Source organism: Gorilla gorilla, chromosome 6 (assembly GCF_029281585.2).
Source record: "Gorilla gorilla gorilla isolate KB3781 chromosome 6, NHGRI_mGorGor1-v2.1_pri, whole genome shotgun sequence".
Lineage (NCBI taxonomy): Eukaryota > Metazoa > Chordata > Mammalia > Primates > Hominidae > Gorilla > Gorilla gorilla.
In genome coordinates, this window is record NC_073230.2 from 46,864,097 (window position 1) to 46,882,379 (window position 18,283).

General features: G+C 41.4%; 1 protein-coding gene and 1 long non-coding RNA gene across 4 annotated transcripts in view; one reads left to right on the forward strand and one right to left on the reverse strand.

The window, feature by feature from the left end:
* POU6F2 (POU class 6 homeobox 2) overlaps positions 1-18,283 on the forward strand; it is a 496,479-nt gene that overhangs the window by 415,623 nt on the left and 62,573 nt on the right. For 2 of the 3 annotated variants that reach the window (XM_055347656.2, XM_063708481.1), the window contains one exon: positions 14,633-14,773. The exons of the other annotated variant lie outside the window; for it this stretch is intronic. In XM_055347656.2, the coding sequence (XP_055203631.1) occupies positions 14,633-14,773 (141 nt within the window). The remainder of the gene's footprint in view (positions 1-14,632; positions 14,774-18,283) is intronic. 3 annotated transcript variants of the gene reach the window in all.
* On the reverse strand, positions 12,633-14,379 carry LOC109027848 (uncharacterized). Its single transcript, XR_002006939.2, has 4 exons — positions 14,367-14,379; positions 14,050-14,152; positions 12,963-13,041; positions 12,633-12,818 (listed from the first exon to the last, which is right to left on the reverse strand). It is a non-coding gene; the product is annotated as an uncharacterized lncRNA (long non-coding RNA).

The window sequence follows — 18,283 nt, forward strand, 5'->3', positions numbered from 1 at the left end:
TCCTACTTGCTGAAACAGACTTAGAAAATTCTATTTAGTTAATACATTTATTTAGTAATCCCTCTAGGAGCAGGACTCAAAAAATATAGCACTGTTCCAAATTTTATTCCATTTTAGCATATCGTAGACTTTTATCATTTGAAGAACCTTAAAAAATTATCTGATTCAGGGCTTCTCAGACTTTAGCATGAATTAGCATCACCTGAAGAGTTATTAAAACCCAGATTGCTGCTCCAGCCTCCAGAGTTTCTGAGTCAGCAGGTCTAGGGTAGATGCTGAGAATTTGCATTTTTAACAGTTCACAGGTGAAGCTGATGTGATTCATTCCAGGACCACACTCAGTGCCACTGTGGGAGAAAGCCCTTTCTTCCAGGTCTGCTTCGGAGAAGCTGAACGTTCGTGGAACTAGCCTTAGACCCAACACCCCACAGAACTCTGGAAGGAGGGAGCAAATCTGGCTTTCTCCCATCCTTGGAGCAACACAAGGGATGATTGATGGGTGGACCTCAGTGTGTATCAGAGGTTTTCGTCAGGGAAGGGCTAACTCTGTAACACACATCCCTAAAACTGCTGTGGCTTCTTTGCTGCCTGGGACTACATTTTGAGAACCACGGATGTAGTTCAACCTTCTCAATTTACAGACAGGAACATGGAGGCTCAGGCGGGGCAGGACGGCATGACCAGGGAGCTGCTGATGCAGGAAGAGAGCCCAGATGCCCAGACTTTGAGCAATTTTACATTCTCTCCTGCACTACCAGTTACCTAGTTTCTGCTCATAAGTGCACAGCCAAACATTTCTCAATAGTTACAGGATTGCCAAAGCATTTTTTAAAATATTTTTCTCTTTGCTGATTGGGGAGATGGGTTTCTTCCATCAGTGATTCCCTGCTCTCTTCTTCCTAAATGTAGAAAATTCCCACACAGCCTTGCTTTTGCTCTTGGTGAGATTAAGCTTTATGTTTTTAAACCTATGTTCGGTTTTATTAATGGAAACTTCCCAAACAATCTATACAACAACTTTTTATATTTTCTTGGCTTACGGCTTCTACAGGTAGTGGTTCTTACTGTTAGCTTAATGTGTTTAGAACAAACTATAACCAATATATTTTGTGAGCAGAGAAGGATTTTATTTACCTCTGAGCATTCTAGTCATGTTTTCTGCTTTCCGTTTCATGTACTTATCTTCCCACTTCTACACAGTCGTATTTTCTCTAATAATTTAGACCATTTGTTTTTCCTAACGACATAGTTCTCTTTTGGGCACTTAGTGCTGCAGCACCTCTGGCACGGGTGTGGCAGGTGCTCCTGGAATGTTCAGCTTCTTTTCGAATCATCTGCCAAAAGGACCCCCTGGGCTCTTTACAATGAAGAAACCTTCATGGATGTGAACCCAGGGCTGCTTACAGACACCCACTTAAGATGGGTGTGACATGACCAGAAATGGCATTTTCTTCTCCCTATAGTTAAAATGATATATCTGACCCTGATTGTGAATTCAAGAGGGTAGATGTTCTGAGGTTCAGCGGCAGACCAACAACAAATGGCTTCATTTCTACTGGTCCCCTAAAAATATATATCGTATGGCCCAAATGTAGTATTTTTTGTGGGATGGCTAGCATATCTCTGGCTAGCTTCCTTCTACAACAGCTGTTCAGTGGATACATTTTATGAGGCAAGCAAGCCATTATACATAATAATAAAATTCAGTAACAGCTTAACAAGGCTCTCCATTTGCCCATGGACTGATAAAACAAAGATATTATGCATAACATTTGTTACAAGCATATTTTAATAACCAATGTGGTTATTGGGATGGAAGGAAGAGGAGGCATATGCTTTGTTCCTTATAAGTAATTAATTGAATTAGCTGGACTTAAGAAAAGTTTCTTGGGTTTCAGTGGTACAAATAGAATCTGTAGAAAAGACACAATATTCTGGAGTAAAATACATCAGAATGCTCCAGTACTTAGTCCCCAAATAAATAAAAGACTTCCAGCTATGCTGGGCAGATTCTCAGGAATCTGAGGTCTCATAATAAACTAGTACAGCCCTTCTAATTAATTTTTAACATTATCCTTTATAAAATCACAGCTCAGTCTTAACACGTGCACCCAGCCATGGGGGTTCTTCATCATCTGTCTATGTAGTTTTTTGTAACAGAGAACATTCTGTATTTTTAAAGATGATGCCTTTGGTTTCATTATTCAAAGTTCAATTATTAATTTTTGGTCAGTCAGCAGTTTAGCGTTCCCTTTATATAAAATACATGAAATTATTTTATAACTTGATGACTGCCAATTGTTATTGTTTCCTGGGCTGCAAAGCTGTTAAAGCTATCTCTTTAATGTTGCATGAGGATGTGAACATTGAGGTGTTTTCATAACAACAGCCTGCAGGGGAAACGCTCTGTGGGCACTCTATGCCATGTGAACTCAAGCACACCACTCATACAGGGGCTTCCTATTTTCCTTCTCCCACCTTCTTTCTCTGCCTTCAAAGCCCATTTCAGAAGGTTCCTGAGCTCCATCTCCTGTCTTAGGTGTGCTGTGGACATTCAGAGCATAGCCAGCTTTCTGACATCCCATAATCCCATAATTATTCTTTTTTCTATTCCAACTGTGTGTCTTTCCCATCTGCTCAGTTGGTCTGTGATTTATCCAGGATTGAGATCCTATCAGTTCTTTTGTGAAGCATCCATGACACCCCTCCTCTTTCCCCCACTGAGCTAACCAGTTCCCCAGTATGTCCACGGCTCACTTAGCATACCCCTACACTGGCTTGTACCCATTGGCTCTTGTCTGTCTACTTATCTGTCTCTCCGATACTCTAGAAGCTTGCAGGGAGAGACCACGCCACCATACCTGACACACAGTCGATGCTGTGTTTGATGAATGAATGAGTGGTGAACCATACTGTGCTTCTGTGTGCGGTTACCCCCAGCTGCACTCCCTCCCTCTGATTGCCCTATTGCTCCCAGCTACCTCCTGTTCTCCTCTGCCTCCAGTCTGACCCATCTCCACCTAGTCCAACTCAGTCTCCAGGGTGATTATTCTAAAGTTCACATCTGATCATGTCCCTCCATCATTGCCTATGAACAAAGAGGACAAGTCCATAAAATAATATACAAGGTCCTCCCTCTACAAGCACGTGCCTTACCCCATAATCTGCTGCTTTCCTCCTTCTACTTCATGTTCCCCAAAATATCAGAAGTGCCAAACTAGCAGCTCTCTATACACAAAATCCTATTTCTCAACACCACACCTTTGATGATGCTATTCCCAGTGGGTGAGAAGCCTGTTCCTCTCACCTTCTCACTGCCCTCACAGTCAACTCTGAGCCGTCCTTTAAGACTCAGTTCTAAAGCTGTCCTCCCCAAGAACTCTCCCACACTCCCCACAGCCTGATGAGGATCCCTTGTCTGGACTCCCTCTGCCCTTCTCTTAAAGCATTGGCTACGTAGGGTAGACTATATGGGCAGTGCCTCAAGGCATGAGGCTCTTGTCTTGTCCATCTCTGTGTCCCTGGGGGCTGGCACAGAGCCTGCATCTTGGTTTATTAGAAAATATCTGATAAACAATACTGTGTTGAAGCTCCAGAAAGAACCTGTGTCTCAGCTTTCTTGGAGCCCCTCATCCTTCCTGGTCTTTTTTCTGCACTGAATAGCACCTATTGTCCCTTGTAAGAACTCAGCAAGTATTGGGAACTAAAGTAAATTAGGCACAGGTGGGTAAAGAGTGTATTGTGCTTTTCTGTAGCTAGAAACTAGAGTAACACCCACTGCTATACCGTGGCAAAATTTATTTCTAAAAAAACTTTCATCACAAGAGTGCCCCCAATCGCTTGTTTAAACTGGATGATAGAATATAAAAAAACAAAACCAGAAAGAGTAATTTTGAAATATCAACAAATTCACCTAACTAATGTGCCATGACAATAGGCAATTGGTAAGAGTAGCACTATTGTATGTAAGTAAGAAAATAGCATGAAACTCAATAAAAACATAGATTTTTCAGGTTATTAAATGGAGGACTAAACAGAAAAGGAAATGAGATGTGTAGGCTTGTAGTAATACAGTATTTGTCTACATATAACTTGGATAAAATCTGATTTAGAGTTGGTGTGTTTCCATAATGCTGACCTCTCTACTTCAAAATCAAATCAATGTATTGGGTTAAGTTAAAAGCTAGTTTTTCCCTTCAACTCTGGGCTTGACTATTTTGTCAGTAAATTTAAAAATAAAAAGAAATGCATCCCTTTGGAGAGCTTTCTAAGAGTTTGCCACCAGATCATTGTGTGTCAGCCAGACTCATTTATTTCCTTCCCCTCCCTCAAGTGCTCCCAAGCTCCCTAGGTGCAGAGCTCACGGATAACTCTGCACAACTTGGACCTGGGCCCCATGTAGGATATAGCTCTCTCTCCAGCATACTTCTAGAATAACTCTTCAGCGTGTCCACAAGTGCTCATGGAGAGTCCCCTCTGTCCACCTGCAATGAAGTCCAGGCTTCGTGAAGCCATCTGAGTAGAGCCTCACTTTTCACTCTGCATCCAATGACCTCCAGGAGCCACAGACCATCTCAGTGCCCAAGTGGCCTGATACCCCCGGAAATCCCACCTCCTTAACTGACGTTACTCTCCAGCGCCTGGCCTCAAAGCAGCAGCACTTGTGCCTAGGGGCACATAGAATCCATCCTTATCTGGGGAAGGCAGCCTCTTCAGCTTAGGCCCATGCTGCTGTCTGTGGGGCTTTGGCCTAGTTCATGAGGCAGGGGTGGGAATATGTAGCCTCCATAGCCGGACTCTGTCTCCACCACCATAACCAATCATTAAAAAAAAAAAAAAAGACTTGTTCACTGCCACTTTATCCTTCAGCTCCCAAATAACCTCAAACCAAGAGATTAAGCCCTCAGCCCAGCCCAGCCCCACCCAATTCCAGGCATAGAATTTCTAGGGACATCTGGGATGCAATTTCTTGGTCCAAAATGTCCAGAGAAGAGCTAGGTCTTCACCTTTGGCTGCTGAGTTTTTATGTCCTGGAATATTCCCAACTAGTATGAAAGACTGCTCAGTGCCAATTTTGACCTTTCGGGACTCTGCCTGTGCAACTAAGAGGAGGGCTGCATTTGTTGGTGCTAACTCACATGACAGATTGGAGCACAGGGGTTACACAGGAACTCTCAGGACTGAGTCACCAGATGTGTGAGGCTCTGGCCAGTTGGTCCAATGTGGTGTGAGAGATTGTAAAGTATATATATTATATATATATATATAAAATATATATACATATATAGACAAATATATATATAGACAAATATATAGACAAATATATATAGACAAATGTATATGTATTTATATATAAAGTATAGACATATATATAGACATAGAGAGAGAGAGACATATATATATATATATATATATACACATTTTGGAGACAGAGTCTCACTTTGTCACCAGGCTGGAGTACAATGGCGCAATCTGGACTTACTGCAAACACCGCCTCCCAGGCTCAAGTAATTCTCCTGCCTCAGGCTCCCGAGTAGCTGGGATTACAGGCACACGCCACCGCACCCAGCTAAATTTTGTATTTTTAGTAGAAACGGGGTTTTACCGTGTTGCCCAGGCTGGTCTTGAACTCCTGACCTCAGGTGATCCACCCGCCTGATCCACAAGCGTGAGCCACTGCAAGTAGCCTGTAAAGCATATATATAATATGTATTTTATATATTTGGTATATATATTTTATATATATATTTTATATATATATTTTATATATATGTGTGTATATATATACATATGTATTTTATATATATATGTGTATATATATACACATATATATTTTATATATATGTGTATATATATACACATATATATTTTATATATATATATAGTAGAGACGGAGTCTTACTCTGTCACCAGGCTAGAGTGCAGTGGTGCGATCTCGGCTCACTGCAACCTCCGCCTCCTGGGTTCAAGCAATTCTCCTGCCTCAGCCTCCCAAGTAGCTGGGATTACAGGCATGTGCCACCATGCCCAGCTAATTGCTTTTGTATTTTAGCAGAGATAGAGTTTCAGCATGTTGAAGCACGTATTTTTAAAAAAAAACATTCAGACAAGTTTGCCTCTAAAATTTCTACTCTTTTCTGTAAATATTAAAGAGTGAAGCTCCCACCACGTTCTCAGTCAGGTAGAGAGATTTTCAACTCACTCCTTCACTCGATAAACATTTATTGAGGGCCTACTGGATGCCTGGCACTGTTGAAAGAGTCAAAGATACAGCAGTGAACCAAAATGCACTTTTATAGAGAGGGAGAAAGAGGATGAACAAGTGAATAATATAATATCAGACTCTAATAAGTTGTGAAATAAACAAGACTAGATGGAGAATTGAAGGGTTTCTTAAAAACTTTTTGATGGAAAATTGTGAGCATATATAAGAGTAAAAAAAAAAAAGTCTAATGAGCCATATAGATCCACTATCCAGTTCCTACAATGATCAAATCAAGACCTGTCTTCCATATCCCCACCCACCCTCCCACTGTGGACTATTTTGCACCAGATCCTAGACATCATATCATTTGCTTATAAATCTTTTGGCATGAATCTCTAAAAGAAAGGGAATGCTATGTAGATAAGGTAGTCAAGGAAGGTGGCTCTAAGGAGCTGATCTGGGAGAATGGGAAAAAGAGTTCCACTGGTGGAAACAGCAAAGCAAACAGCTGAGGTAGTTGAGGATCTGCAAAAAGGCCAGTCGGACTATCCCAGAGGGAATGAGGAGGAGAGAGGACTCAATCCTAAAACAGCAATATGACCAGAAGTTCCTAGAAGGAATACAATTATTACAGCAAAACTTATATGGGGCTTATTATATGGCAGGAGCTCTTCTAGTATTTTGCCTATATTAACTCATATATTCTTCACAACAACCCTACAATGTCTTTACAACTATTATAATCCCATTTTACTACAACTAAAGAAACAGACACAGAGATGTGCAGCTAACTGCGGGCAGCCTCAGAATTTGAACCGAGGCAATCTAGTTCCATATTTCAAGTTCTTAATCATTTCACTGCGCTGCTTCCACTTTCAAGGTAGAATGGTGCATTAATTGCAAGACACATTTCTGAGCAACTCTGTGCTGCCTCTTCCAGATCTCTCTAAACCACCACCCCTTCTCCCACTGACCCCTAACCCCAGATTGCCGCCCCCTCCAGGTCTGGATACTGCTTCCTGGCCAGCTTATTTTTTCCTACTTCCCTTCTCTTCCCACCCAAATCTTTTTCCCTGTTAGCTATACTCCCTATGGGGGTGGAGAACATGTCAGTCTGTCATTCGCACTGTATCCCCTCACACAATGCCCAAAACATAGTGGGTACTGAATAAATGCTCGGTCCCACAAGACTGACCCCCACTTCAGCTGCCTGTTGCAAGTAGGGGGTCCCCAGATTACCCACACTTCTGTCCGACTTGGCTACAAATTGGAGATTCCCACCATTCCCTCCTCATGCACAATAATTTGCTATAATGGGTCACAGAATAGAGGGAAACATGATTATCAGTTTATTATAAAGGATACAAATGAGTGATCAAATGAAGAGACACATAAAGCAAGGTCTGGGTTGGGCCCAGTGGCTCACACCTATAATCCCAGCGCTTTGGAAGGCTGAGGCAGGAGGATCACTGGAGCCCAGGAGTTTGAGACCAGACTGGGCAATGCAGCAAGACCCTATGGCTACAAAATCAGAAAAAGGCAGGAGAGGTGGCATGAACCTATAGTCCCACATACTTGGGAGGCTGAGGTGGGAGGATGGCTTCAGCCCCAGAGTTCGAGGCCACAGTGAATTACGATTGGACCACAGGACTCCAGCCTGGGCAACAAAGGGAGACCCTGTCTCAAGAATGTAACAAAAAAAAAAAAAGAAAGAAAGTAAAGGAAAGAAAGGTCTCAAGGGGTCCAGAGTGCAGGAGCTTCTGTCGCCAGGGAGTTTGGGGTGTACCACCCTCCCAGCCCATGGATACATTCTCCAAAGAGAAACTCTCCAAATCTGTTGTATAGGGTTCCATTATGAAGGCATGATTGCTGAAATCATTGACCACTGGTGATTAGCTCAGTCCCCAGCCTCTCTTCCCTCTCCTTCGTTCGGAAGTGGGGCTGCAAGTTCTATCCCCGTAGTCACAGGGTTTGGCTACTCTACCAGCCAGGTCGAATTCTCCTAGAGCCACCTCATTAGCATAAACTTGGGTGTGGTTGAAAGAGGGCTTCTTAAGAATAACAAAAGATGTTTTTCCTACCCCTATTACTCAGAAATTCCAAGGGTTTAGGAGTTCTGTGTCAGGAACCAAGGATGAAGACAAAATATATATTTCTTATTATGTCACAAAATGATATGTTCCACCCAGATCCCCTGGAATCCCTCTTTTTCCATGAGTTGCCCCCACACCTTGGGCTTTCAATGACCTGCATCTGAAGGCTTTCTTCCAAGGACTCTCTCAGGCTCCAGGATCCATTTGACCCCAAGAGCAAAGGGCCAGCAGTGCCTGAGCATTGCCAACCCTCATCTTCACCCCACGGGCTGTTAACCAAGGACTGTCAGGTATAGGGTATGACAGCCCAGCTTCCTTCCCATAGGGTGGGACAATGCTGAGACCCTACAAACACTCCAGAGCCTCGCGCTGGGTCAGGTTTCCTCCCTTCCCTTTTCTGTTTCTGGGAAAACTGACCAAAAACCTTAGGTTACCTTAAAAATTCCTCTGTTAGCCAATACGGCTGTATATTGGAACACTCATAGAAAATTACTATACTTCCAATTTTACCATTAAGTGAAAATAAAATATAATTAATTCTGAAACTATACCAAAATCATGGGATTTTACATTGGTGAGTCAAAGCGTTGTAGGACTATCTCCTTAGTTCAGCTAAAGATGAGGTCCTTGTCATACAGCTATGAAAAATTAGGACCACAGACAATTTGAAGGGTGAGATAAACAGGATTTATTGGGCAAAAAGGGAAACAGGGACTCTCTGCAAAGCCAGAGTCCCTGCTGGTGCACTTCCTGATTGAATCCCAGCTTCCACCCAGGAAGAGGAGGGGCCAGGCTCCTCCCTGCTGCAAACAGCATGGATTTCTGTGGCTCCACCCCAGTGCACATTCTTCCCAGTGCGCAGGCTGGTTGGTGTTTCTCTGGGGACCCCTTTCCACCTGGCTGTCTCAAAAGGTATTTTAGGATGTTGCAGTGCCTCAGAGGCATCTCTCAATCTCAAGCACCCCAGCCCCAAAAATCTCTCAGCAGTGGTCAATGGAGACAGTTGGCAGAGAGTGGGAAGGTCAGCATCTAGCACATTGCCACCACTACAGGGAAGGGTGGGCAGACAGTGAGCAGCAAATCCTGGCTCAATACTGGAACTCACAAAACAGGTTTTCTAACTGTTATGAGGGTATTGTTATAACACAACAATAATGATGAGACCCGGGGGAAAAATTTAGTAGGATAAAACACACATCAAGCACGTTGTTGAGATAAATATGGTCACTCTTCCAATATTTGTCTACTGATAATTTCTTGACTTTTTAAGAGAAGACTTGAGGGTAAGATGTGGAAGTACTGATTTGGTTAGAAGAATCCCAAGGAACCAAGAGACACTTTTTCATACACATAGGAAAAGTCAAGGTCCTAATGTATGTAAATGAACTCAAAAGCTGCATTTGCCCTGCTGTTTCTAGGCATCCACCGCCGAGTCATTTCAAACCTCAAATGAGGAGTGAATAGTGATGAATGCGTTTATGAATATCCTCATTTGAAAACAATGACACCGCAGTCCCAGGGTTCTAAATTGAAAAGGTAGTAGCAAAAAAGAGCTGCTCCAAAATCCATACTCTATAAAATCCACATAGCTCATGAGAATGATAGAACTATAGATCATGGGCAATTATGCTCCAAAGAAAGGTTTTGAGGCAGCTGCATTCATAAGTCCCTCTTAGAATGAAGACATAAACATAGGAATATAATACCATAGCTAAATTGCCTCATCATGCTGCCGTATTTTTGTACATGAGATTTATAATAATAGAATCATATAATCAGCCCATTTGCATGAAAAATATTATGACTACTAATGTTCAGATTTAAGGAAACTGAATTCTTTTCAGGATACAAACTATGCATCTTTCAGAGAAAGAGAATATGGGACATGACTTAGAGAAAAACTTTCTTCCATCATGTGATACTATGTATGGTGACATCCATGTGACATCATCTAAGGGTGCTCCCTAGGGAGACTTTATCAAAGCTTTTTTTCTCATCACCATTTAGTGTACACAGACAGCAAGGAGATGCACAAAGTATATAGATTTGGAAATATGGATTTATTCTCATTATGAGATGAGCACCAAATATCCATATTGATATGTAGACATAGAAATAAATCACTGTAAATCCTAAAGGAATGTTTTTTTTTTTTTTTGCAAATCTTTTTCCTGCATTCCCTCACTATCAAATCAGCAACTGTGAGATGGACTCATTCACAATATTTTGACGTGAGGCAGGAATTAGACTCCAAAATGGGTGCCCTTATGGAAACCTAACGAATGTTGCAAACTAAGGATGAGGAAAACATACTATAAATAAGATAATGTCTTCTCTTGCTGTCACCTGCTGACCCTGGCTTCAGACTCTAGGCACTACTTTCTCTACAGATGAGCTAATCCCATCAAATAGGACAGGCCCAAGACAAGCAGATGAAACCCTGTTTTAAATACTTGTTGCTTATGCTCTCTACTCTAAAATACTTTTACACATTCTTCAAGCTGATCTTTTTTTATAAGAAAAAAAGTAAAATAAAACTGCTCTAAAAATAGGGAATAGTTACCCTTGTTCCTATTATTTCAAAAAAAAAATATTTATGGAGGTGAGTTCTAATTCCAAGTTGATTAATTCAAAATCTTCATGCACAGTATAAACCATCAGAACATTAGCTACCATTTATTAAGAAAATAATGTATGCTAGGTATTATTCTAAAACTTTTGAGTGCATTATCTCATTTAATTCTCATCCTAACCCTGTGTGTGATATTCTTTTTATACCCATTTTACCCATAAGAAAATGAAGTGTGGTTTACTTAAAGTCGCAAACCAAGGCAGTCTGTTTTCAGAGCTGATGCCCTCAGCTGCATTAATGGGTGAGCAGGGGAATGTGAGGCTTGGAGCCCTTCCTCACTGGCATAAAACTACTTTAAAAAATTATTCTGTTGTTGTATTCTCTAAAATTCCAGGGAGGAGAAAACTGTCTTAAGATATCAATGCTTCTCTTAGTGGGATTTAGACTCCAGAAGTAGAACTTGATGTATTCAAGGCCCAGAATCCATTTGTGTATAACATAAGAACTCTAGCCCTCTGCAAATCCTTCCTTTAGAAAGCTTCCACATTTATCAACAAGCATACACCAGAATTCATCATGTCTTTTAAGCTAGTCTGTTGAAAACAAGACCATGTATTACAGTCAGACTTCATTTGGGCCATCCTTTGCTGGTTAGGTACATTGGCAGTGAAAGATCTGAAGGCATAAATTTGGCAGCAGCTTCAAAATATCCAGTTGGTCCCGGAACAATAACATGCTCATTATGTGCATTTATTGTTCCTGGGTTCCCCGCTGTCCAAATCTACCCGGAGTCTCCAATCACGAAATATTGATAGGAGCAGTGCTAACATGATATGACTGGGGACAATACAGAGTGACATGACCCAAGGTGATGAGAAGAATACGTGTGGTTTCCTGACCACCCCCTCCACTTCACTCCCACATATTTTAATGCATATTACATCCCTGCCTTGGCAGTCACAGACAGAGAAGCCAAAAGATATGTATGTATGAAGTTACATCCATCAACACCACCGATGGTCCTCCTAGAATGCCGTCAGCTTACAGAATGGCTTGCACCCACTGTCTGTGCACACCACACTCCGTGACTGTGGTTCTAGCTCTAGTTCTACAGGGACAGCAGGGCATCTCCCCAGAACCCAGACAACTTCCACAAAGACCTACTGGAATGACGGTAGGAAGTAAAAGAGTCATCTGAGTTGGCATTTGCTTCATTAAGAGGGAAAGGCAGCAAAAAGAGGACCAAATTAGATTTTAAGCTAGGACCAGAATACAGAGGAAATAAACATTAAAAATAAGCCAAACCTATATATTTGTGGTTGCCAAGGCAGCCATCCAAAGCAGTTGAAATATATCCATTTCTGACCCCAAAACACAAAAGCTCAGTAGGCCACTTTTAAGTAGAGACTTTGTTTTGTATTCAGAATAATTGTTTATCCTTTATGCAATACCTGAATTTGCAGCAAACTGCATGGGACTATATCTGAACAACACACTAGTGTCCTAAATGTAGGAAATTCTCAATCTATGCTATTTTGTATCCAGAGAATAATTCTATAATTTCCTATATGAATTTTTGATCAACACAGATGTTAGGCAAATGCCTTGCAATTAATAAAAAATATTTTCTTTTCATTAAATATAAATAATTGTCTATCTTTTTTGGAAAGCATTCTGTATGTAGATATTTAAATTGTTCACCCAAAATTCATGGACCAAATCCATAGTCAACACTAAGATCCAACTGAACATAATTTAATCATTTGTTGAGGATGAAGAAGCTTATTTTGAGATATTCCTGAAACTCAAGAATTTCATTATGATTTCAACTTGTATTGCATGAAAGAAATGCAAACATGGCAATTGATAGATGACCTAAAAATATTGTACCAATGGGCAGTGTCTGTACCGGCAGTTCGGAGACAGTATTTCCCAAGCAGTCTTCTCACTTCAGAAGTTAAAAAAAAAAAAGAACACATTATGAACTCTTCTCACTTCAGGTAGTCTACAAACAAGGAGAGTTACTTCTGGATGCATAGTTACCCCATCTATCCTTTAAAGACATACTCCAAAAATCCAAATCAAGACCAACCTGAATTTTAAACCCCATGGTGGTAATCTGGGATAAGACAGGGTTTCTCTTTAGGCTGATGAGTGAGAATTTTTTTCTCCTTAAAAAGAAAATCATTATTGTCTTTTAGGAGAGCGAAAAGGCAAAAGACATAAAGTAATCAACTTAAAATGGATTCTCATTTTTTAAAAAAATGTGCTGGGTCAGCAGAATTACTGAAGAACAGTTATGTGAAATTTAGTTACAAATGAATAAAGAAACCGATAAAGATAAAGATACCACATTAATGAAAAAATAATTATTAAATTCCTGTCCTTTTTGATGTTTTCTCTGATAATTAATATTTCCTTCTTCATAAGATAGTATAATCTCTAGGCAAATTTCCAAAGAAATTAAGAAATAAAATATGATTTGAAGGGAAGAAGGAAAAGAGAGAGAGAAGAGAGACTGAGACAGAAAATGAAGAAAGGAAAGTTTTAAAAGTGGCATTTTTAGAAGAGCTTCCAAGACTTGAATTAGGCATGGCATTAATTTTTTTCCACCAAGTCTTAGTCGTGGCAGGTTTCTGAAAAAATGCAGGAATTTCATGGATGTGGGAACTGGTGATGGAAAATGCATTATTTCCAACACAACAATTGTTGTACTTGAGAGAAACTGTATGGGAAAAAAAATAACACCCTAGAATAAATACAAATGAAATTCATGTATCAAAACCAATACTGTGAAAATAGTTTAAATGTTTCTTGAATTTATATCTAGTCATTAACCTAAATGCAGATTTTTGTTGAAGCCACACTTCTGCCTCATGGTCAGAAGGCCTGAAAACCTGTGGCGTGGAAAATTGGCAGGAAGGAGAATATTGAATTGGTCTCCATGGAAAAACAGATTTTGGCAGCCATAACCTCCTCCCCGGCAGGTCTCTCTCCCACTCTCTCTTTCTTCCTCCCTGTTTCACTCTTGTCCCAGGAAAGAGGCTGAGGAAAGACCATACATCAGCTACAACAGCAAGCAGTTGTCAATCTGACCATTCATCGAACAACCTTTCTCACTGGCCTTGAATCCTGTGGTTTAGGTTAAAGCCCCAAAATTGTCGCAGCCCTAGACTCACCCTCTGAGAGCACAGAGGCCATAAATTCCATTTCTACTGGCTTTGGTTTCCTTCTCCCCTCAAACAAGAAAGTGGGGTGGAACACCTGCCTCGCTCGATGTCCCTGAAAGAAACTGCAGTTCACAAATGGAAATGATAAACTCATTCGCAGAAATCCTAAAAATCTATTCCTCTCTTTCCCCGATCCCCATCCTGTTTACTCTCCTATTCTGTCTGGTTACCTCAGGGAAAGCAGATATTTCCTGAGTTTTATTTAGTCTAGAGGGCTTCTGCGAAATCATTTCTCCACCCCAGGAGGTCCTAACAGCCCACCTCACCCCTGAAGTTCAGGCTCGTTCCCTCCTGGGCTAGCCCTAAACCCAGGCTCCACCAAGCTCCCCAACATTTTCCTTCCAGCCTCGTTTCCATCATCCCCCTACCCCAGAGCTTCCGGGGGAATGTTCGCCACGCCCCTCCGGTGGGTTCCAGGCCCTTTGCATGAGCGAATTGAGGCGAGAACTGCCTCCCCAGAGTCAATGTTGTGTCCGTGTGCTGTGCCTGTGCCTCTCGGTGGTTTTCACGGTGATCTTTTCTCTCTTTGCAGCTGGTTAATAATCCACTAGCAAGTCAGGCTGCAGCGGCTGCAGCAGCCATGAGCTCCATAGCAAGCTCACAGGCCTTTGGCAATGCCCTCTCCAGTCTTCAGGGGGTCACAGGTCAACTAGTTACTAATGCACAAGGACAGGTGAGTGGGAGATGGGAACAAGAGTGCATTTTTATGGCAGATTGAACTCGGAAAGGAACTGAATTTCTTTTGCATGACAGTGATATGTAACCGCATCTATTCGAGGCAAATAAATAATGTTTAGTAGCAATGTCAAGAATAGGAGAAGGGTTGGGAGGTGTTTCTATATTTTAGAAGCAAGATTTTTTTCCTACCTCTAGATTGTCAAAGTTTTATTTTGTTTTTATCTCTGTACTATGACTCATGTTATGACCTTATATGAAGAAGTTACTTTGCATTACAGGGGCATTCTTTCAAAAAAAAAAAAGTTACATCTTAAAAATAAAATGTCAGTTTTGCTTTCTTTTACTTTTCACTTAAGGAAAAACTTGGATAATGAGGGAAACTGATCAGTTTCCTTCCATAATTGCTGTGAGAGAGATATCAAAATTAGTCTTAACAAAGCCAATTTTCGAATGTATGGGAAGGTGATGAAGAAGTCTTGTAAAAGCAACAAAGAAAAGGGGTGAGTTAGAATGAAGCCAATTGCAAGTCAGCCCCATGGCCCCTGGCCTTCTGCCAATTCCTACGGAAGCCAGGCAACCTCTGGCATGCTTGTTGATTTACTTCAGTATGTCAGGGGTAGCAAACTTTCCTCATGTCATGAGAGAGGGTCTGTCCCCTCACGCTGCTAATGTGCCACGTAATGTTCATACTAGATCCTGGAAGAGCTTCAGACAACCCAATAAACCCAAAAGCTGCATAAAAAGCAAACGAGATGAAGCTGATGATGTCGGGGTACCCTCCATCTGAGGGCCTGTCTCAGAGCCCAGTGGTTAGGACACTTGGTTCTCCAGTGTGACTGATCATGAAATCCAAGGGAGAAGGAGCTAGCATTCTCACAAAGACTTTTCCCCCCCAGCCTTATCTATTTGCCCGGCAGTGTGTTTGCATACTCCCTGCTTGGCCTGTTCTGTGGAGAGCAGGCATTTCGATGTCTTGAACCCTGTTTTTATTTTACATAAAGAGTAAACAAAGATGCATTATAAGCTAAATCGTCTCTGTCTACATCCCAGGGAAAAAAAGCTGACCTTGTTTTATTTCCTGGGCGGGTGCAGGATTGTCCCGTCAGAACCCCGAGGGCTGAACGATGGAGCTTGTCAAAGAGAGGCCCCATGTAATGAATCATCTTATCACAGGTGCACACCGCACATATTAAAGGAGGGTTGTATGAACACTGTGCCCTCTACAGTAACCTTTCAATGTCTGCTTTAACCCTTGTTCCAATCCCTTTTCATCAAAAGATCATTTTATGCAGCCGGCTCTAAATGGAGGTTCTCAAAAGCCTATTAAGATTTCTGGAGGGACGGGGTATTGGTGTAGAGGAAAAGTTGGTTTTAATGTCTATAACTCATACTCACATCAGGTCGCTGCTTCATAGAGCTGTGCCCAGAAATAGGACACCCTGCCTCACTCCTGCCAGGGAGCTGGCCCTTGAGATGTAAATTTTAGGAGTTCAAGATAGAAACCATATCCACCGACAGATATTTCCTTCTGATTTTTTTGTTCCTACATCTAAGTAAAATACGCTGATATGCTCCATCACTTGAATACTTGTGATGCAGAAAATCCATTATTATTTAGAAGAAATTATTAGGAGTTTATTCTTCTGATGATTTAAGGGCTGATTACTTTGCCAATTAGATATTCTCAGGAGCTAGAGTTACTACACTTGCTTTTTTTGGCCTTTGCCAAACCCCAGGGATAGCTTTCCCAGCCCATATGTACCCATTAGAAAATGATCTTCCAAGTAGAAGATTGATTGCTACTGTGCATACATTGAATAAGAGTTGACTTTAAAATATCTTATTTTAGAAACTGTGGTATGATCGTTTATTTGATGTGGTACACAAACCTCTTAAAGTGGAAAAAAAAATTACATTCACAGAGAAATCAATAATGCCTACTCATGAAATCTTAAGTTTTAACACATGTGCCCAATGGGGTCATGTCTTCCACCTAGTGCGGAAAGAGTTCAAGAGTTAAAATACTCAAACTTCCAGTGGATAATTGGCCATATTCATGTAGTGATATGGTTGGTTTTGTTTGTTTGTTTTTTGTTTTTTTGATGTTCAGAATATAAACCCGGTTATCTTCCCAGGAAACGGTGCATGTCCTACAACTGTTGGCACAGAGATACTTGTGTGGCCCTATGAAGTGAGGTGAACAGCCTGTGGTCGAATTACACCAAAAGAGATAGGCAAAAATTTTGTGTTTTTTGTTTGTGTGTGTGCATATTCCTTTGGCTTATGTTAACGTGGCACAAAAGGTAGCAATACATTGGAACCGGATTCTTACAATTAGCCTTGCTCAAAATACCATGTAAAGTAGGATTACTCCACCCAGCCCATTTTCAATTTCTTAAAAATCTCCATAGCACTTTCCCAGAAAAGGTACAAAGAGAAAACTCTGAATATATTTAAAGATTCTTTCACTTGTGTTCTTGACATCAACTATTGTTTACATTTGGAAGTTCACCCAAGAGTAATCACGTTAAAACCTAAACCTAAGTGTGGAAAGCATGTTTTACTCTACTGATAGTTTGGTGAGGTTAGGTCTGTTGAGAAGGGTGGGGTGAGATGGGGGTTCTCTTATCAGAAATGTTCTGATCCTCCCCTTCCTCTAGATTCTTTTGGCTACCCAGAAACAAAAAGCAAGATTCAGTAGTTAAGACTTTGAATTCAGACCTACCTGGGATTGAGTTTAGGCTCCACCTCTTTCTAGTTTTATGATCTTGGAGCCATGACTTAACCTACCTAAGCCATAGTTTCATTCTTAATGTTCAAATGGAACCTACATGAGGCAGCCACGACACATACCCAGTGTCTCACAGGGCCCACAGCCTATGCCAGTAGTGCACTTTTGCAGGGCAAGCAGTCCTAAGGCTGCCTCCTCGGCTGGGCAGATGTCCACCCCACGTGGGGAGACATGCCAGAATCTTCCGTCAGGGTCTTGGCCCTCAACTCTCAACAGAAAGAAATCCCCCCTCCTGGGACTTGGCAGTTTTGCTTCCCTATCTTGGCATCTGACTCTGTTTCTGTTAACTGGATATCAGTAAATTTAAAGAGATAGGAAATCTCCATATATTGAAGAATTTTATTCCTGATCCTTTTTTTCCCCAACCACTAGTTATTTTGAGCAAACATGGAGGAAAAACTTCAGTTGTTTTTGTAACTTTCTAACTCCACCCATTCGTGTGTCATTAATTCAAAGAACAGGCACTATTCAATAGAGTTATGAATTTGAACAGAAATACTGCATTCTAAGGTCATAGAGTAGAGGCCAGGCATGGTGGCTCATGCCTATAATCCCAGCACTGTGGGAGGCCAAGGCAGGTGGATCGCTTGACTCCAGGAATTTGAGACCAGCCTGGACAACACGGCAAAACTCTGCCTCTACAAAAAAATTAGCTGGGTCTGGTGGCAGGCACCTGTAGTCCCAGCTACTTGGGAGGCGGAGGTTGCAGTGAGC